At 39.1% G+C, this 17,932-nt stretch overlaps 1 protein-coding gene across 6 annotated transcripts in view; it reads right to left on the minus strand.

Moving 5' to 3' along the window:
• Nucleotides 1-17,932, minus strand: part of LOC144205261 (cGMP-dependent protein kinase 1) — a 65,810-nt gene that overhangs the window by 22,169 nt on the left and 25,709 nt on the right. For all 6 annotated transcript variants that reach the window (XM_077729501.1, XM_077729500.1, XM_077729498.1 and 3 more), the window contains one exon: nt 13,539-13,652. In XM_077729501.1, the coding sequence (XP_077585627.1) occupies nt 13,539-13,652 (114 nt within the window). The remainder of the gene's footprint in view (nt 1-13,538; nt 13,653-17,932) is intronic.

Consider the following 17,932-nt stretch of genomic DNA (forward strand, 5'->3'; position numbering starts at 1 on the left):
GCTAACTCTCCTCTAAATTGCACTGAGACCCGGGGAAGACGTTAGCTGATGGCGAAGACCCTGATCAATGCTGGAATGCTTGCGGGTTGCCAATTATCTGCCCGGGCATGAGCTGGGAAATGAAAGGTTTGAAGGAATTTGCGGCCGTGTGGTGGCAGGATTAATGAATATTTGGAGAGTCTCGCCATAATGGAGGAGAAATTGGGGAGGTGGTGGTTGCCAGAGAGACCAGTTTGATGGCACGTGAGAAGAATATCGTAAAAATGTAGCAGACATTTGTCTTCACTCTTCAACTCACTTTGACATAGTTCCAAAGGTGCCATTAAATGGTGACAAAGCAATATTTATGTATAAATGAAACACCCCCTAAACTAAACTGACAAAACTAAATGAAGATGAACTAAATAACTTATTTCAACATAATTCTTTAAATAAGAATACTTCTTAAAATGTTAAATTCTCATTTACTTTTATCATGTACCCATACAAGCAACATACTACAAGACGTTAGAATTACCTTTGCATAAATCCTTTGTAGTACAAGCCAACAGAAAATTCATCATTTTATTGACCCATGTCTTAAACTAGGGATTCTTAAAGCAAAAAAATGGAAATTACTAATTGGGCAATTCAATTCATGAATCTATAATACAGTGAAGGACTCTGTATACGGAATTCTCCCATCATTTTAAAAGAAAATGACAGAATTGCTGAAGCCCTCTGCACTACTTATTGCATAACTGGAGAAAACGAAAACAAACACCATCACACAGGAGCTGTTGTTGACCACAGCTAACATGCACACAATTAAAATGTTGCATATGAACAAATAGTACAATTAAAGTGTAGCATATGAACAAATAGTACAAGCGCCTATCAATCAAGATTTCTACCTGTCACTTGATGGCTTTCTAGTGAAATTTATATCACATCATGTTAGACACATAGAAGACACGCTTATTTGTTTGGCCTTGTTACAACTCACCGTAACTGAATTTCAGCCTGCAGGGTATTATGCAAATAGCACATGTGCTTGTTTTATAATCCCATTAGTATCCCATTGAGTTGTGACACTAAATGATAAAGGACATTTTCACTGCACTCAGCCATGGTGGGTGACTTCCTTTTCTCCTAGTTGAGTTTTTCTATTTTATGTTAAATGGGTTTGTCTGAGGTTTGAAATGATTTTATTGAAGTGGGTTTTCATTGCAGGGATTCCTATCACAGAACTCAATGGAACATCTCTAATCCATTAAAGTTCAGATTAAACCTATATTAAATTGAGGTGAGTTTTAAAACAAAAATTGTACTTGTCAGCACTGTCACATAACAATACAAACTGAAGTACACTGCTGTGTATATGTCACTAAGACAATCAATTTTGAATGATTCTTTATCCAAAAAAGAGGACACATGAGTGTAATTATTGTGTAAAACATGAGCAAATTTTTTTCATGAATAATCTGCCCATTACGACCTAAAATCAGCTAGAGGGCTTCTGTCGTAACAAGACATGCCAATCCAGTTTTACTGGGAACGGTGGCTTTATCCTATAAAGGGATGAAGCAAGAAAAAGCAAGAAAAAAGCTCAAATGAAAGTGATGAAAGCGTGCATTAAAGCAAAAAATAAATAAATAAAACAAATATGTGAACTCCGTCCCACGGAAGTCCACATTCATTCAAAAGCACTCCAAAGATGATAGATGTCAGATTAGAGTGACGGAATCCTGTCAAAATCAGCCTTTGTTCATTAAACTCCGGAAAAATGTGATTTAAAAAAAATCATGCCGCTATGTATTTTCAAAATGTTCTCACTCGCAGGTGTGGATTTTTTCACAAGATGATTTAGGCAAGAGCTGGATCTCCAAACTAATGACTGAGCGCTCACACCTGGATGTATTATTATAATCACAGAAGGCGTTTGAATTGTTCCTGCTCATCAAACTGTGACGCGCCTGCTTTTCTCAACTTCCCCCACTGCTGTACGCCTGAAAAGTACTACAGAAGTAGCGCTGTGGCTGTCATGACAGCGCGGGAACAGCGCGGCCTCCATTTCCCTAAAGTCATTGAACACATCAAGTTAGGTCATATTGACTTAAATGGAGCGTGAGAAAGCACAAGGGTTCATTAGATACCACAATCATAATCTGCTTTATTGGCTAATTTTCTTAGAAACGCACATTTTGGTCTCTATAGTTAGTTCTAGTATGACAACAAACAAGCCCATAAGAGTTCATCTTCCATACCGTCCATCCTCGAAAGGGTTGTAGGGGTTGCTGGAGCCGAACCCAGCTGTCTTTGGGCAAAAGGCAGACTACACCCTAGACCGGTCACCAGTCAGTTGTAGGGGCACACAAAGACAAACGACCACCCGCACTTGCAATTATACCGCCACCAGTGGGAATTGAGTGAACATCTATACCACGAGGTGGTGCCACTAAGACTTGTACCACAATAAAAGATACCCAGTAGTGCAGGAACTGTCATTGAGCAACCAAGGTGCAAAAAAATGCAGTTGTTATATTGATCCATTCATTCATTTACTGAATGGCTCATTTTCACTAGGCTTGGTTTGTGATCCTATCAGTGTTTTTCACTGGTATCTTCCCGATTTTGCAGTAACAACAATTGTTCTATTTTTAGAGCGCAATTTACTGTTAGGATCTCGTTGGTATTTTTAAGCATCACCAAATAGCAACACAGACAGGCATTTGTTCTAATCAGTTTCAAAGCCCAGATGCCAATACTCTCCCTTGGAGCAGCAGCTGCCGGGCTAATAGTCCGCCTTGTGTCAGCCCACCTGCCGTCACTCGTGCTATGTTGAGACCACACACGGCTTTTATATTCCTCAAGGAAACAGAGAGACACGATGTTACGTAAGGTGTTTCTATTCCTAGAAGGACAGTGGCACCCATCAGCCTCCATTAATAATCAGAGCAGACAGGCACACTTGTGGGGGCCATTAGAATAGTGACAGAGATATGATGGTTGTCTGTTGCATGTAGTCTTCGTGTTGCACCAATCATCAATGATGAACAGAGAGACCAAAAGGCCAGTGTGGCTGATGCTGTCATTAGCTAGCAATCAATGATACGCACCGAGGGAAAATGGTGGTGCTGAGACAGTTGGATAAGGGGGTTTCAAACTTGTCTTTGTCGCATGCTATTGACGATTATAGACCAACAATCATGTGGCACTTTGCATCTTTTGGCTGTGCATTTCAATGAGTTTATCAAAAGCAGACATCCAATAAATGTAAATTGAGAGAGTGGCAGAAAGAACGTTCATCCATCTTCAATTGGATGGGATGTCAGTAACCGCTAATGAGTGAATTTATGAAATAGCCCTGAAGCCATTTTAACAGAAAAGTTGTTGATGTATTTCCTTAGTTTTAGTGTTTTGGTAGTATACCATAGTTTTCGAGTGGTTAATGTAAAGACAGCGGATTTTAAAGAAATTCTGGTTCATTCATCATCGTTCTTGATACATGTGAAATAGATACTTTTGACTCAACATTCAAGGCTTGGTTTCTTCCAAACGGCCCATTGGGTATAAATGGCCCTGTGGTTGGATTGCTAGATACATTTTAATTGTTTGTTGCCCCAGTCATTACAGACAATCAAGCAAAAACAATTAGGCTTGGAGGAAATGTGTTTGAATAACCTGATAAGTCTGTGTATGTGTGTGTGTGTGTGTGTGTGTGTGTGTGTGTGTGTGTGTGTGTGTGTGTGTGTGTGTGTGTCTCGAGCTGCAGAAATGGAAGGAAATTGCATTTGTTTACTATTTATCAGTGCTTGACTATATTTAGCTTCTTGGTGAAAGTAACGCCAGGCCGCAGCAGGTCTTTGGGATTTATTTAGAATTTGGTGGCACTGCTTTTTCAAAATCTTGATGCAAACAATGGAAAATCATAGGGTCGAAAAGGAAAAACAAGAGGGTAGAAATGGCAAAACAAATGCATAGATAAGGGAAAAACAAAAAAACTCAATATTGCTGACCCGATTCCCTGGGTCACAAAGAGAGAGAAAAAACTGCAGTTGAGGGAAAAAAAAATGTGCGCCCTAATTTCTTCAGGGTGCACATTCGTTCATGCGCTGCCACCCCGCCCACTCAAAGGAGATTTCACATCTCTCACTGGAAATGGAAGCCTAAAAGTTAAGTTAATAGATGCCACAGACAGCCGTTAATATACAATTTAAATTTGAATTCAACTTCTATCATTGTCAAAGCTAGTCAATGCATTGCAGAGCGAGAAAATCCAACCAAAGGGTTGAAAATCTTTTCCCCATCACTACCATGGCAACACCGTAGATATATGACGGTGCAATGTTAATGGTGTCAGGATGGGCGCCACCCCGCTGTTTGGTGTCCCCTTTATTGTGGGTAAGAGGCCGAGACATAAGAAGCATCAGGGGCAGGCTTGTGTTTTGCTCCGCACACATGAGTGGAGTTAAGTTTAAATGTGTAGGTGTGTTGGTTACTGTTGTCAAACTCATCTCAGCGGGAGCGCAGGTGTTCCAGAGGCAGAGGTTGTAGCAAATCTCAGGGTCCTTTCAAGGTTTAGCTCTGTGCAACTGTCTTGTAAGTGTAAGCACAAAAATGAAAAAAAAGGAATTCATATGCAAAAGAGTATTCTTGTGATGCTGTTTGGGATTGTTCAGAGGGATTTTTTTCATTCATGCAGAGAATACTAAAGATATGTATGATATTGGCCAAGCTTCGATTCAAAAAATAAATACATTATTGTGTGAACTTTTAACACACTACCTACGTTGAGGTGAGGCTTACTGCCAGACTAGGCGTAAAACAAAAATAATTACATTCCGGACTTCAAAAATATCCACCAAGCATCATCCAAGGTGTTTCAAATAAAGTGTGTCAGAAGTGACTAAAATTGCGAGCATCTTGATCCATAGCCTCATATAAGCAAAACCTCTGGCCAGATCATGTACGACCCGCCTGATTTCATTGACAAATGGACTTCTGACATATTGATCCATGAATTTAGACTGGATTCCGTCTAGTAGCTAGTTTTCTTGAAAACAACGTGCAACCTTGACGGTCGCAAAATCGACCAGTGGATTACTGATTCTAATTTCCCTGTGGAAAAAAAGGCAATAAAGGTTGCCAAGCTACTGTCTTGAGGAGAAAATATGACAGTATTCGTGCAATGTGTTAATACATGTCCGATGGGACAATGACTTGATAAAATGCTTCCATGAGCTCTGCTGTGAAGTGTGCTACTAACCTTATTTCTAAAAAGAGTCAATTGGATGACCAACTTCTCTATTATTGACACAGTTTATTGGGTCTAGTGGGTGTCCGGTAGTGTGACGAACTCATGAGAATAATTTGTCAGATACACCGATTAGAGTGCGTTTTCTCTGAAAATTACCTTCAGACCTGACTGACAGGAAGGTGTGTTAGCTTTTTAACTAATTTGTTGCCATTGCTGCCGCACAAATGCACTTTTTTTCACATTGATCACACATTATCTTTGGCACATTTCCACCAACAGCCACCTGAAACTAAGCAAACACAAAAATTGGCAAATTAGACTAGACATCGATTGCCATCAATAGCAACTACTACTACTTAATTAGTGGGCATAGCATGCCCTTTCTCCTCATCAACTCCCTTGATTCTTTCCCCTTTTCCACCTAAGGCAATCATAGTGCGTTTTGTTCCCCCCACAAAAGCTGTTCTCATTTTGCCACAGAAGTAATCGGGATGCCGAAAGAGAGTTTTGTTTTTGAACACATCCTCCCTCCTCCCCATCCGTCCTCTATTTTTCCATTTTCTACCTTAAGAATAGAACGATAGTTGCCAAGCCCTACAAGTCATAACAAATTGAAATTCTGCCTCTGTTGTCAGTATCATTCATTCATTCACCTTCGCTACCGCCATAGGGCACAGGGAGAAAAACGGCCATCTTCACTAACAATCATACTGCTACCAGCAAGAATAAAGCCCACGCCCGCCCACACCAAAGTCAGGAGAATCACCACAAGGCAGCTTCTGTTTTCAATATCCAATGAGTTAAACTATTCTCAGTTGGCTTAAATTGCCCCAGTGCTAATGAGATGTATTTGTCAACAATCATTAGAAAGTTGAAGTTGAAGTCTAATGGGTTGCACACAAATAGAGAAAACATCCAAAATCCGCTACTTTCACTTGCATGTTCTTTAGCTAATTTGCACTTTTGTATGTGGACTCTCATTAATGACTGTGCAATTAAAGTCAGCAACACTCAGGGTAGAGTGGAATGAAAACAGCAGGTGGTGCATTGTTAAGCGTATAATGTAAAACCTCATTGTTGACCATGTACATTCTTGCCGTCCTGTTTCTTTTAACCCGGTACTTCTAATGCTGTAATTCTTGGAAATGTTAATCAAATGAGTGCGAGAAATAGCGTCAGAGTATAATCACGTAGATGGTGACGTTCTGATTAAAAAAATGAAACATGCTGACTTTCTTGAAATGTGAGTATGTCAATCATTAAAAAAAATAGGTAATGATGTGAGTGTGTGCCCAAGTGGTGGCTCAGTGGTTTTGGTGCCCCAGATTCAATTCCCGCTTGTGTAGGTTGAGTCAGGAAGGGCATTGGGCTAAATTAAAACTAAAACTTGTGCTAAATTCATCATGTGGCTCGACAGTTTTGATGCATGTTCTCCCCGGGATTCTGTGGGTTTTCTCAAGGTGATTGCCTCCCACATACCAAAAGCATGCAGGCTAAGTTTTGTCCTTCTTTGTTGGTTATGTTCCTTTTTTATTTTAACCTCCTGAATTCATTGTTGGACGGACTGCTGGAAAATCCATTTGAAGTCTGAAGGATGGCAATAAATGAATTAATGTTCATCCATTGTCACTCTCCAAGTTTAAATGGATTGGACGCCTAGTAGTGATTAACTCATTTTAATTCATATAAACGATAACTGGAGGCCTCATGATTAGATGTTTGTCATTATCCATGGCACTGGAAGAGTTAAAGTCTGCTTATAGATCTAGTGTATAAAGTTTGACTGAAAATGGTCTCTTTTAAAACATAAAAATTGCATCATAATGGACTGCTTGCTGGACAATATGGGATAAATAAGAAGAATAAAACATGGCAGATAGTGACAGGCGTAGTAACAGTAGTTTATGACGTAAACACAGGCCGGGCAGTCATAAACACGAGGTTCAATTCTACGTGACATTGAGCAGACGTCATGTGACAGCCGCCTCGCTTTACAGAAGGAAGCACTTCCTATACAAACGACAAATTACCTACGTGATACTCGAGTGTAATTTTTGGGGCTAATTTGTGAGATGCTATGACCCCAAATATTGTGTTTATTGCTGTAATGAAACCTAACAAAAGTGAGGATTTGATGGTAGATGTCCCAAAATGTAATCCCCCTTGTGATTTTTTTTTCCACAGGGCTCAAGATATTAGTTGAGCAACAGCTCTTTCTAATCTACCAAAAAATAAAAATGAGGGTCCAATCCCTACTAAGCAACAATGACACTGTCCTTGCTTTTTTTTGGTATAAGAAGAAAAGGGTGAGTTCGGTCATAAAAATTATAATTAGGGAACATGTAGTCACATCTTTGTTTTCCGTTTTCTGTAAGGCTTACTTAGAAACTTGCAGTTTCACAATGTCTGTGGTTTATAGAAACTCATGTGAGATGTCTGTGCTTGTTTTCATAAAAGAATTCTTTTGTGGCTAGAATCAGTGATTTTATCGGGGGGAGTAAGGGCCAGGGAGGGATTGTTTCGTCTATGCGTACTGAGGGATGTACTAACAATCTCTCTGGCACGCAAACATTTGCAACCGGATCAAAACTGGCTGTTCGGACAGTCACGATATGAGTCGAGAGAGAGAAAGAGAGAAAGAGAGAGAGAGAGAGTAAATGGGAGTTATTGAGAACATAAAAATATAGGAAATGCCAATTGTGGAATATTATTATTAAAGGGTGATACTAAGTTATGGTATAGTGTTTGTTAAGTTTAAAAAAAAGGAACGTTAAAAAAAATCAGGCCACGTTTGTCTTAAGTCATCATTCTTTTTGATCAATTTCCTGCATCATGATTGGTTGGCAAAGATAAAAGCGTCATGACTCATCGGCGAGTGGACGTGATAAAAAGCAAATGATGAAGTGTGCTTTGAAAGATTACATACATATTTATTACACCTTGCTGAAAAAGTGCTTTGAGGGGGATCCTTTCCTTCTTCTAAATCATCTGATTCCAATGACTGTGATAGATGTCCAATCCACAGGTTCAAACGGATTGGGACGCCTATCAGCCAATAACTCCAGTAGGTAGAATAACCCTTCATCCACAGACTTGTTTTCCCTTTCCATTGATGCAGATCGTGTACTCACTTGTTTTCCTTTTCCACCACCATAGGAATCGAGGTGCTCATAATCAGTTTTTGAGCTGCCGAGACTAAATTTTCTTAATCTCTTTCTCATCTCTTTTTCAATTATCCAACTAAGGGATTGGTAGCGAATAAGTTATCTTTTTTATACCTTCGATAGTCCTCTGTTTTCCCTCTCCCCCGACTACACTACAAGTCAACAAGTGTCAATGCCAGTGCTATTTATTTTTAAAATACTTCCAAGTTCATCTGTGTCAAATTATTACACGTGCGAGACGGGAGCTATTACCCCTCTTCAAATAAGCAGCCAAAAATGTCCACCCCTTTGTCATCTTTATTTGCTCAAGGGGCATAATTTGAAAACAAAACCAAAATAAAGATTCATTCAGCGTCATCACTCCATCAGTCACCACCAGCCCTCTGGCTATCAACATCAATCAATCAATCTAAACAAATGTATGCACAAAATGAACTGTAACACTTACAGTTTTAATGATTTGTACGACAACAATGTAGCAATATTAACAACGAGTTTTCTTGTAGTTCTCTTTCTAAGGCTTTGTATTGAAACATTCACACCAAATCACTTGTGTTTTGTAGGATGAAACTGTAAAGGATTAGACGTAGCCTAGCGAGGGATATGAGGGATTATCGGGAGTTTTTTCCAATTTGAATGATGCTTTTTGAATGAGGAGAGTCTGACAAACGGCAGCTGTGCAGATAGAGCGCCTGTTGCCATAGCAGCAGTTTTATCGGAAATGGTCATTTCTTTCTCTGCACAAATACCAATAAACTAAAGAGGTATGGTTGAACTGGGTGGTTTTAAATTTCTAAGCTTTTGAATGTACATCATATAGAGTTTAACTCATTGGCTGCCATTCAGAGCAATACAAGTCTAATCCATGTTTGTTGATTCTAAGCCCAGTTCAAATTAATTGGATGTCTTGCAGTGATAAACATATTTAAATTCAAATTGTCCTTGTTTTCCTGGCTTTTGAAGGATGCACTTTTGCCAGAAATCTTAAAAAAACTAAAAGCATGGTTATTTGTGGAAAAGAATATCATTCTAAATCGGCAATCTAAAAAAAACAATTGCCATAACTTTCAGGTTGTACTGCCTTATTTTTGTTTTAACAAGAAAAGTGAAGCATCTATCACATTTTATTACCAAATTGTGTTCCCGGAAACCACTCTGGTGTTAATAAATCAATTTAGAGAATCATATTTCATTGGAAGCAATGATCCTCTTATGTGGGAATTAAAATTGTGCCAAGGATCCCATGACAGTACGTTAACCCTTCCATTCATAAGGCATTCAGTTAAATACTATGAATTTTAAAAGAATCCACATCAGTGTAAATAGGAGCTAGAACCAGAGTGTATTTCCCTCAACAGGAAATGACTCAGAAATGCCCTCAAATTTGAAAGTGACCCAAGACCAGCAGGAAATGACCTGAAAATGTTCATTTGTTCATCATCATTACTGCGCATCCTCGCAAGCGTCACTGTAGCCTGTCCCACCGGACTTTAGGCGAAAGGCTGACTACACCCTAGAATGGTTGCCAGTCAGCCGTAGGGCACACAAAGAAAGCCAGCAGGTGGGAATCGATCCCACGCTTCTCTGCACAAAGCCAGGCAAGTGAACTCCTACAGCACTAGGTGGCCAACATGGAAATGTTCCAAAAGGAAATGCAAGTGACCTGACATTTAACCCAAATGTATAGAAATTGACCCCAGAAATGGCCCCAAATTAAAACTGACCTGATATCAACAGAAAATAACACAAAATAAACAGAGTGTCACACGAAAATGCTCCAAAAAGAAGTGACTTGGTATTGAAAATATATGAACAGTAAATGAGCAGGAGGGCCAAACCATAAATGCCTCCATATAAACGAGACAGGAGTCATATAGGCTCTCATAATGAACAAGAAGTGACCTCAAATGAAGAGAAAATCACCCGCAAATGCTCTTAAATCAACTGAAAGTGATTTGGAATTACCAACTAAACAAGGCCATTCGATTTGTACCACCACTGCCAATTTAATCAGTTAAAAGCGCCCCTCAGTGACACATCATAGCCGCTACAAGAAAGAAGCATGTCCCCCACAGGTAGTCAGATAAGTCTGGCCACCCACATGTGGGGTATCTGTTGCCATAGCAATGGTGACACTCAAGAGGAATAGCACAAATTCAGCTGGTCAATGCATCGGTTCTTACATTTGTAGGGGTCAGCATTGAGCTCGCATTTTTAGCGCCTCCATCAGGTGGGACCATCACACCTTTTTGCCTCTCATTGATCCAAAAGGCATTCATGCAATTCATTCCCAGGTGAGGTCACACATTGATTTCACGGTGAGTTGGGTTATTCTATGGGGAGTGTTAATGGTGTCTTAGAGTGCAAGTATAGTGCTATTTATTGATCAAGTTCGGAGACAGGAGAGATCGCTACATGGCTTAAAAAAAAAAAAAAAGCCGATGGACTAATGTGAGACTCATGATCAAGTGGATTTTTTTTGTTAATTTCGTTGGCTGCCATTGATAAAGATGGACGGCCAATCCACTTGGACTGGGAAGTTTGACAATGAGCGGTCATGAGTAATGAAACTGCAATTTCAATTTGAAAAATATTGTCAATCATTATTTTTTATAGGAAAATATTGAATAAGACAAAGACACCTGATATAGTAGTGGTTCACTCGCCTGACTTTGGTGCAGGCCGATTCCTACTGATGGCAGTCTGATTGCAAGCATGAATGGCCGTTTGTCTCTCTGTCTGCCCTATGGCTGACTGGCGATGGATAGTAAGGATGCACAGTATGGAAGATGAATTAATATTTATTATATATAATAGGGAAAAGATAGCACGGTGGAGGAGAGTGGTTAGCATCCTCCTCACAGTTCTCAGATCTCCCGATGTGTTCGAACTTCCTGTGTGTTAACTCCCATGCCTGTGTGGGATTTCTCAGCATGTTTCGGTTTCCTGCCATACCCCAAAAACATGCCTGCGAGGCTGGTTGAGTGCTATATATACAAAATGTGTTATCATTTCATTAATAGATTTTGATCATTTATTTGTATAGTAATATAACATTTAGATGGATTAAACCTAACTATACCAACATAAGACCAATATTATAATAAAATATATGATGATACTTTTTCAATATCAGTAGTAAAACAACCAAATGAATATCTTAATCATTTAGTTTCTGGTTCGAGAAAGTCTTTGCAACTGTGAACTGCTGACAGCTAACTAATCATGTTTTAAAATAAACTAATTTCCAAGCAAATTGTTAATTACAGCAAAAATAAAGAGGTGCCATGCTTCCTCTTTTCTCACAGTATGGGAATAATTGGTACCGCTCCACTGTGTATTTCAGTAGATTATTTTCTCTCGCACCATTAAATGTTTTGCCAACTGACAATTTGTATATTTATTTACTATATTTTTAAAATTCACGGTCACAGATGGATGTATATCAACGGGCATCCTTCAGTTAATTCACCATAAAAGTTGCTAAAGCAAGACTCCGTAGAGAAGAGCCAGTAACTACTATAAATGGTTTTGTATATACACTGTATGTTTAGAGTTTCTTATACAGTTTTACACTTGACCAATGGAAAGGAGAAACACATCATCCATTTTCATTTATAGAGTCAAAATGTTTACACAGGCTGGATTTGATTCATAATGATGCGCGTGCTACGAAATCTCTCGTTTAGTTGCGATCAAATCCAGGCGGATCTAATTAGAAAATTCCCACACACTCTCCAGACATTGATTTATGAAGGTATAGAGGAATTCTGACATCGCTAGGACGTCGCCAATGTGTCGTCACAGCTTATATTGGACCTCAAATCACCTAGGCTGGATTTATTACCCTGAGTGTGAGCTACGAATTTCCAGGCATTTCCCCGTTTCCTGCCCAGCATAAACACATATTCCTCATCCTGAAGTGCATTTCTAACACACTTGCTCGCAGCCATCTGTGCTCATTCCATGCAGAGTATTCAAACCATTTCTCTGGTAAGACCACCAACTCACGTTGTGTCTCTAGAAAAAGGGAAGCAAGGGAATCTCGCCCCCTAAATACATTTTAAATTATTTTTCTAAATGTTCCCATGTCTTTTACTACTTGTCAAAAGCTGTTTTTCTGTGCTCTGTAAATGGCATCGAGTACTCGGTCTTGCGCTGGAGTATTTCAATATTTATGTCATGTACAACAAATCCACAATTGTAAATGACCACATAATCTGTCACATTGGACATCGCGGCATGTTGGAATGTGGCCAGTAAGTGGAAATTGAACCAATGATGTCAGGTGAGACGATCAGTCACTGTAATAATCCAAACTGTCTCCCTTATCATGCTGTTTTTGATTCATTTCTTTTTCTGTGACTGTCCAAGGGCTCAGCGCAGCAAGCTCCAAATTTGCTATTCATAGAGCTCAGTGGGAGTGAGTGACACATGCTAATTTTGTTACTGGCCGACAGGGGAGAGAGGAGCGATACTAAGCAACTCCCTACCTCATAAATCAATGACGTTGGGCAGATATATATACTTGCACTGCAGGATTGACCGATGCTTGTTTTAAGTTAATGTACTGTGGTGAAGCAAAATTATACGGCTGTAACTTCGATGCATGTTTTTCACATGTATGATTCTAAACCGTAACATATCATGTCTATTTTATAGCCTTAATCAGGTAAAGGTAATTGTGCGTTTCAATGACAGAAATTTGTCCCGACTATTTTCCAGCGGCAGTAGTTCTCAATCACACTATTAGACCAAGTACCACCTCAAGGGTACTATGCCAAACAAGAATGTTTTTGGGAGATATGGCAGGAAACCAGAGTACCTGCGGAATCTCCACACAGAATCCCCACGAGCTTTCGATTTCAAATCTGTGAGGTGAACATGCTGATACTGGTCCTCATCATGACAAAAATACAAGACAGTAATTATATATTTTTTGTTAATATTGCAATCACTGGCAGTACTCCGGGTTAAAATAAATTGGGAGTTTGCCGCCTTCAATGGCAGGCAATGAGTTAAAATACATGGTGTAGTAGGCTAAAATGCTCAGGAATAAATGCAACTGTTTTAATTATCTATCTTCACCACAGATGTTTGCCATTCTGTCAAACACAAAGACCAAGTGGACTAACTTTTGACTGTGGCCGTCCTGGTGCAGTTGTAGAGAATAGCCAGCTCTCCGAACACCTTCCCGGGTCCCATGGTACACAGCTTCAGACTCTCTTTGGTCACCTCCACCTTACCGTCTGCAAAAGAAGTAGAAAAAACAGCCCTTGAGCACTATTTTGACTTAAACATTTCAGTTCAGGTATGCCACGCGCGTCTAAGTCTAATGGAAACGACTGTGTGTGTGTGTGTGTGTGTGTGTGTGTGTGTGTGTGTCTGTGTGTGTTTGTGGGCCTGTAATTCATTTTTGAAGGCATCCAACCATAAGGATCTTGGCTCAGTGAACTAGAAAAGAAGATCATGTTGTGGTAGGACTTTGAGTGTAGTCTGCCACTAAGCTACTACCAAGTGGAAAAGCTGGCAGCAATAGCGACGCGACACACATCGACCGTACCGTTGCAGACTGCTTGAGTGACACTGTCACAGTGGGAAACGTTTAGTGTTAAAGGGTAGTTGTTGCAGTGAAGCAGAACTGCATAGTACTGATAACGGTTTTGGCTGTAATCGCAGTGATGCACAGAAAACGTTTTTGTTTCCGTCTTGTGATCTCCAAGATTTTCTAAAAACTTCTGGGGGAAAACCTCAGGAAGGCATTTTTTTGTTGTTTTAGGTCTGACAACTGCTTTTAGATCAGTTTTGGAATAAGAAAACATTTAAAGTTGACTTTTTTGTTGAGTATTTTTTTTATTAAAACTTTTTTGATCAATCATACATTTTTCTTTTTAAATAAAACAAAATAGAATGGGTTTTCTTAAGGAATTTCCACAATTCGAAAGCCATCGAGGATGGAACTTAAGAAATGTAAGACAGACGCGCTACCACTGTGCTCTCTCTAATCAAACTGCAGAAACATATTTTAGTTACACAATCTAAATCGTGTCCGTTTTAACTTTGTATTAACTAAAGCATTTAGTTACATGGGAAATAATTCTCTCGCAATGATGGACAAAGAGGACTGGGAGGGACAAATGGATTGGACATCCATTGCTGTAAATTGCAGCAAATGAGTCAAATATGGCAGTGCATTTAAAATAGGTGCACAAATTATTACTTTTGAATTCATGATTTACAGAAGGATTTAATTGCAGTGAATCTCACATGATTAGTCATGTAACATTTTACCATATTTTCCAGACTATAAGTCTCACATTTCATAGTTTAGAAAAACTATTATTTTAACAGAACCCAAAATGGGCTAAATAGACCTGATGTTCTCTAATTAACAGCAATTACTTTAACATATGTTTGTTCTTCCCGCCACCCTAATGAGGATAAAGCGATTCAGAAAATGAGATGAGATGTTTGTTCAAGGTTTCTGAGAAAATTAATCTCACACGATTAGTCATGACATGAATTACCATATTTTCCAGACTATAACTTGTCATAGTTTGGCTGGGCCTGCAACTAATATACAAGCGCAACTTATTCATGATTTAAAACAAAGTTGTTAACAGAATCCTAAAAAGGCTAAATAGGCTTTTGTTCTCTAATTAACTGTTGTTACTTTAACGTGTTTGTTCTTGGTTTCTGAGGAAAAACCAAACAAAAAAACAGAATGCTTCAAACCGATTTTGGTTAAAGGCGACCGACTGTTGTTTTAAGTTGAGTCGTTAACCCGGAAAAGACGATGTTAACGTCCTCGCCTTGACTTTGCCAAATGCATCAGTTCCGCCGAGCGAGCCTGATAGTAAAATCAAAAGACGGAAAATTCACGACTCCCACAGCAGCAGACCCGCCTCATGTTTGTTGCCTCCCCATGGATATTTTTTTAGCCCCATTAAACTAATCTTACAGCGTAAAATCCTCATCTCAGGACAGATATCAATCATTCTCCCCACAGAGACAAACACAATAACGTTCTCACACCGTTCATCATTTGACATGACAGATCAAACCCTCATGGATGACTTTAATGGCAAAGCCTTGGACCTTTTTTGCCCTTTGCTTTGTTTCTGGAACAAGTCGTGATGAGTGATTGGATAGTTTTAAATGACTGCTTTTGGTAACACAAGCATGAAATAGTGGTAGTAATAGAAGTAGAAGAAGCTAATGGTACATCGATTTTTTTTAAATCTAAAATTAAGAAATCAGTTATTGAAAATATATATATTGGCTATGTCATATACAACAAATATTTAAAATGTGTCATTTTGTTCTTAGTAACTCATACTCCGTCGTTTTAACAGGGTCTCGGCCGAACACTAATTCTACTGTTGTAGCACATCTTTTGTTTAACGGATCCTGTAATTCCAATTGAATTAAAGCATGCAAATTAATTTCCCGGTTTCTAGTTCTCATACCAAAGCTATTCTCCATCCTTTTGGGCATAAACAGACAAGTCTCTCACAAGCTCAATCGATACTTAAATCTCTGATCTCAAAAAATTACATCTCTCATGAGTGTTCTTTTGATTCTTGTCTATGAAACAACGTCAGCAACTTGCCCAGAGGGACCCGCATGAAGACTTTAGTATCTTTTCAAAGTAAGCGTGCACTTTGAGATGGAAGATTATAAAACATTCTGGAAAGTCGATAAATGATGAATTGTCATCTTGTCTTTGGCTTTACAGCGCTAAAATAAATACATATAGAATTTCCCATCATTTTGCAGTTTTTTTAGATTAAAACTCTGACAACCTCATAAAAGATTCACAAGAATACCACCAAAGGCTGTTTCCTCGCAAACAAGTTGTTCTATAAGATGACAATTTCATTTTTTCTCGAATAACTTGAATAATGGCTATCAACGCCAGTCAGTCGTTCAATTTGAATATTAAAACCATCTAAGAAACAAGAGATGTCACCCTTTTTTTACCTCATGTAAATCAATGCCTTGAAAATGGTTTGAATTTTTCAACTTTTCATATACGCCCATTCATTTCCAACGGAAAAAAATGATGTAAATCTAACCTTAAGCACCAAAACCCACAGGAAGTAATCCTGAAAAAAAAAAACATGAAATTATCCAAAATATAGAAGGTAACCTTGGAATGCCTCAAAATATTCAGAAATACACCTGAAAAATAAAAACATGTGAACCAACTTTAACTCATTGGTTGCCATTGACATGGTTAGACATGCAATAAGTACAATTGAAATAGCTGGGAATGTTAATGTTTCAGTGCCATTGAAGTCACTAGACGTCCAATACACTTTAAGTGAAATGGTCAGATGAAAATTCCTTTATTTAGCCAATGTTGTAACAAAACCTCACCAAAAAATACTCCAAAGTTAAGAAAAAGTGACCCAAAGGAGAAAAAGCAATTTCCCTAGAAATGGAATCTTCTGGTTTTTACCATGTTTTGTGTCCCAACAAGAAGAAGAAGCAATCAAATCTCTTCTCGGCAAAACTCGTTTCTCGCCGTTTCCGCTTTGTGAATCATTTCAGTCATTTTCAGTCCCGTTGGCACATCGCATTTTTGAGAAATCTCACTCGCTCCACAGGCCGTCGAAAGGGAAATGTGTGGAACGAGTATTTGTTGGTGAGGTTTAGTTGCCAGGGATTCTTGGTAATTGGACTATATTACTTTAATGAGCACTTTCTCGCCAAAGAGTGTCAAGAGATGAGGGCCTTGAAGAAAAATACTCAGTATAAACTCATGGTAATTGCTAGCGCGTGTGGTAATCTCATGTTATTAGACTTAACATTTATTTAGCAGCAAGAAAATAATCAGCACTGACGGTAATTGGTAGAAAGCTACAAAATACAGACCACTGAGACATTAAAGCAAAGTTTAAATCCTGGCTGCCATGGGTCCAATCAATTTTGAATGGGAAGGGTTGACAGGGAACGACAGTAAATGAGTTAAATCGATTGAATTGTTTTGAAACAAATTAAGGCCATTCATTCATTCATTTTCTCAACCGCTTAATCCTCATTAGGGTCGTGGGGGGTGCTGGAGCCTATCCCAGGTGACTTTGTGTCAGAGGTGGGACACACACTGAATCAGTGGGCAGCGGATCGCAGGGTACGAGGAGACGGGCCACCATTCATGCTCACACTCAGACTTAGGGGCAATTTAGAGTGACCAATCAGCCAACCATGCATGTTTTTGAAATGTGGGAGGGAACGAGAGTACTCGAAGAAAACCCACACAAGCCCAGGGAGAACATGCAAACTCCACACAGGTGGTATGACCTGGATTTGCAATCAGTAGTGCAGAGATGCGAGGCCGATCCACTAACCACTCTAGCCGCAAATTGAAGCCATTTTTTTTTCAAATGAGTATATATTCCATAATAATGCCAACTGACAGTGCACTGACTTGGGGTGGGCGTAAGGCAGACTTCTAGTGGACACGTATTTTTTTTATTTCTATATATATATGTGGACAACAAGACAACCTTTGGCCTAGACTGGT

Source organism: Stigmatopora nigra, chromosome 12 (genome assembly GCF_051989575.1).
Source record: "Stigmatopora nigra isolate UIUO_SnigA chromosome 12, RoL_Snig_1.1, whole genome shotgun sequence".
In the NCBI taxonomy this organism is placed as follows: Eukaryota; Metazoa; Chordata; class Actinopteri; order Syngnathiformes; family Syngnathidae; genus Stigmatopora; species Stigmatopora nigra.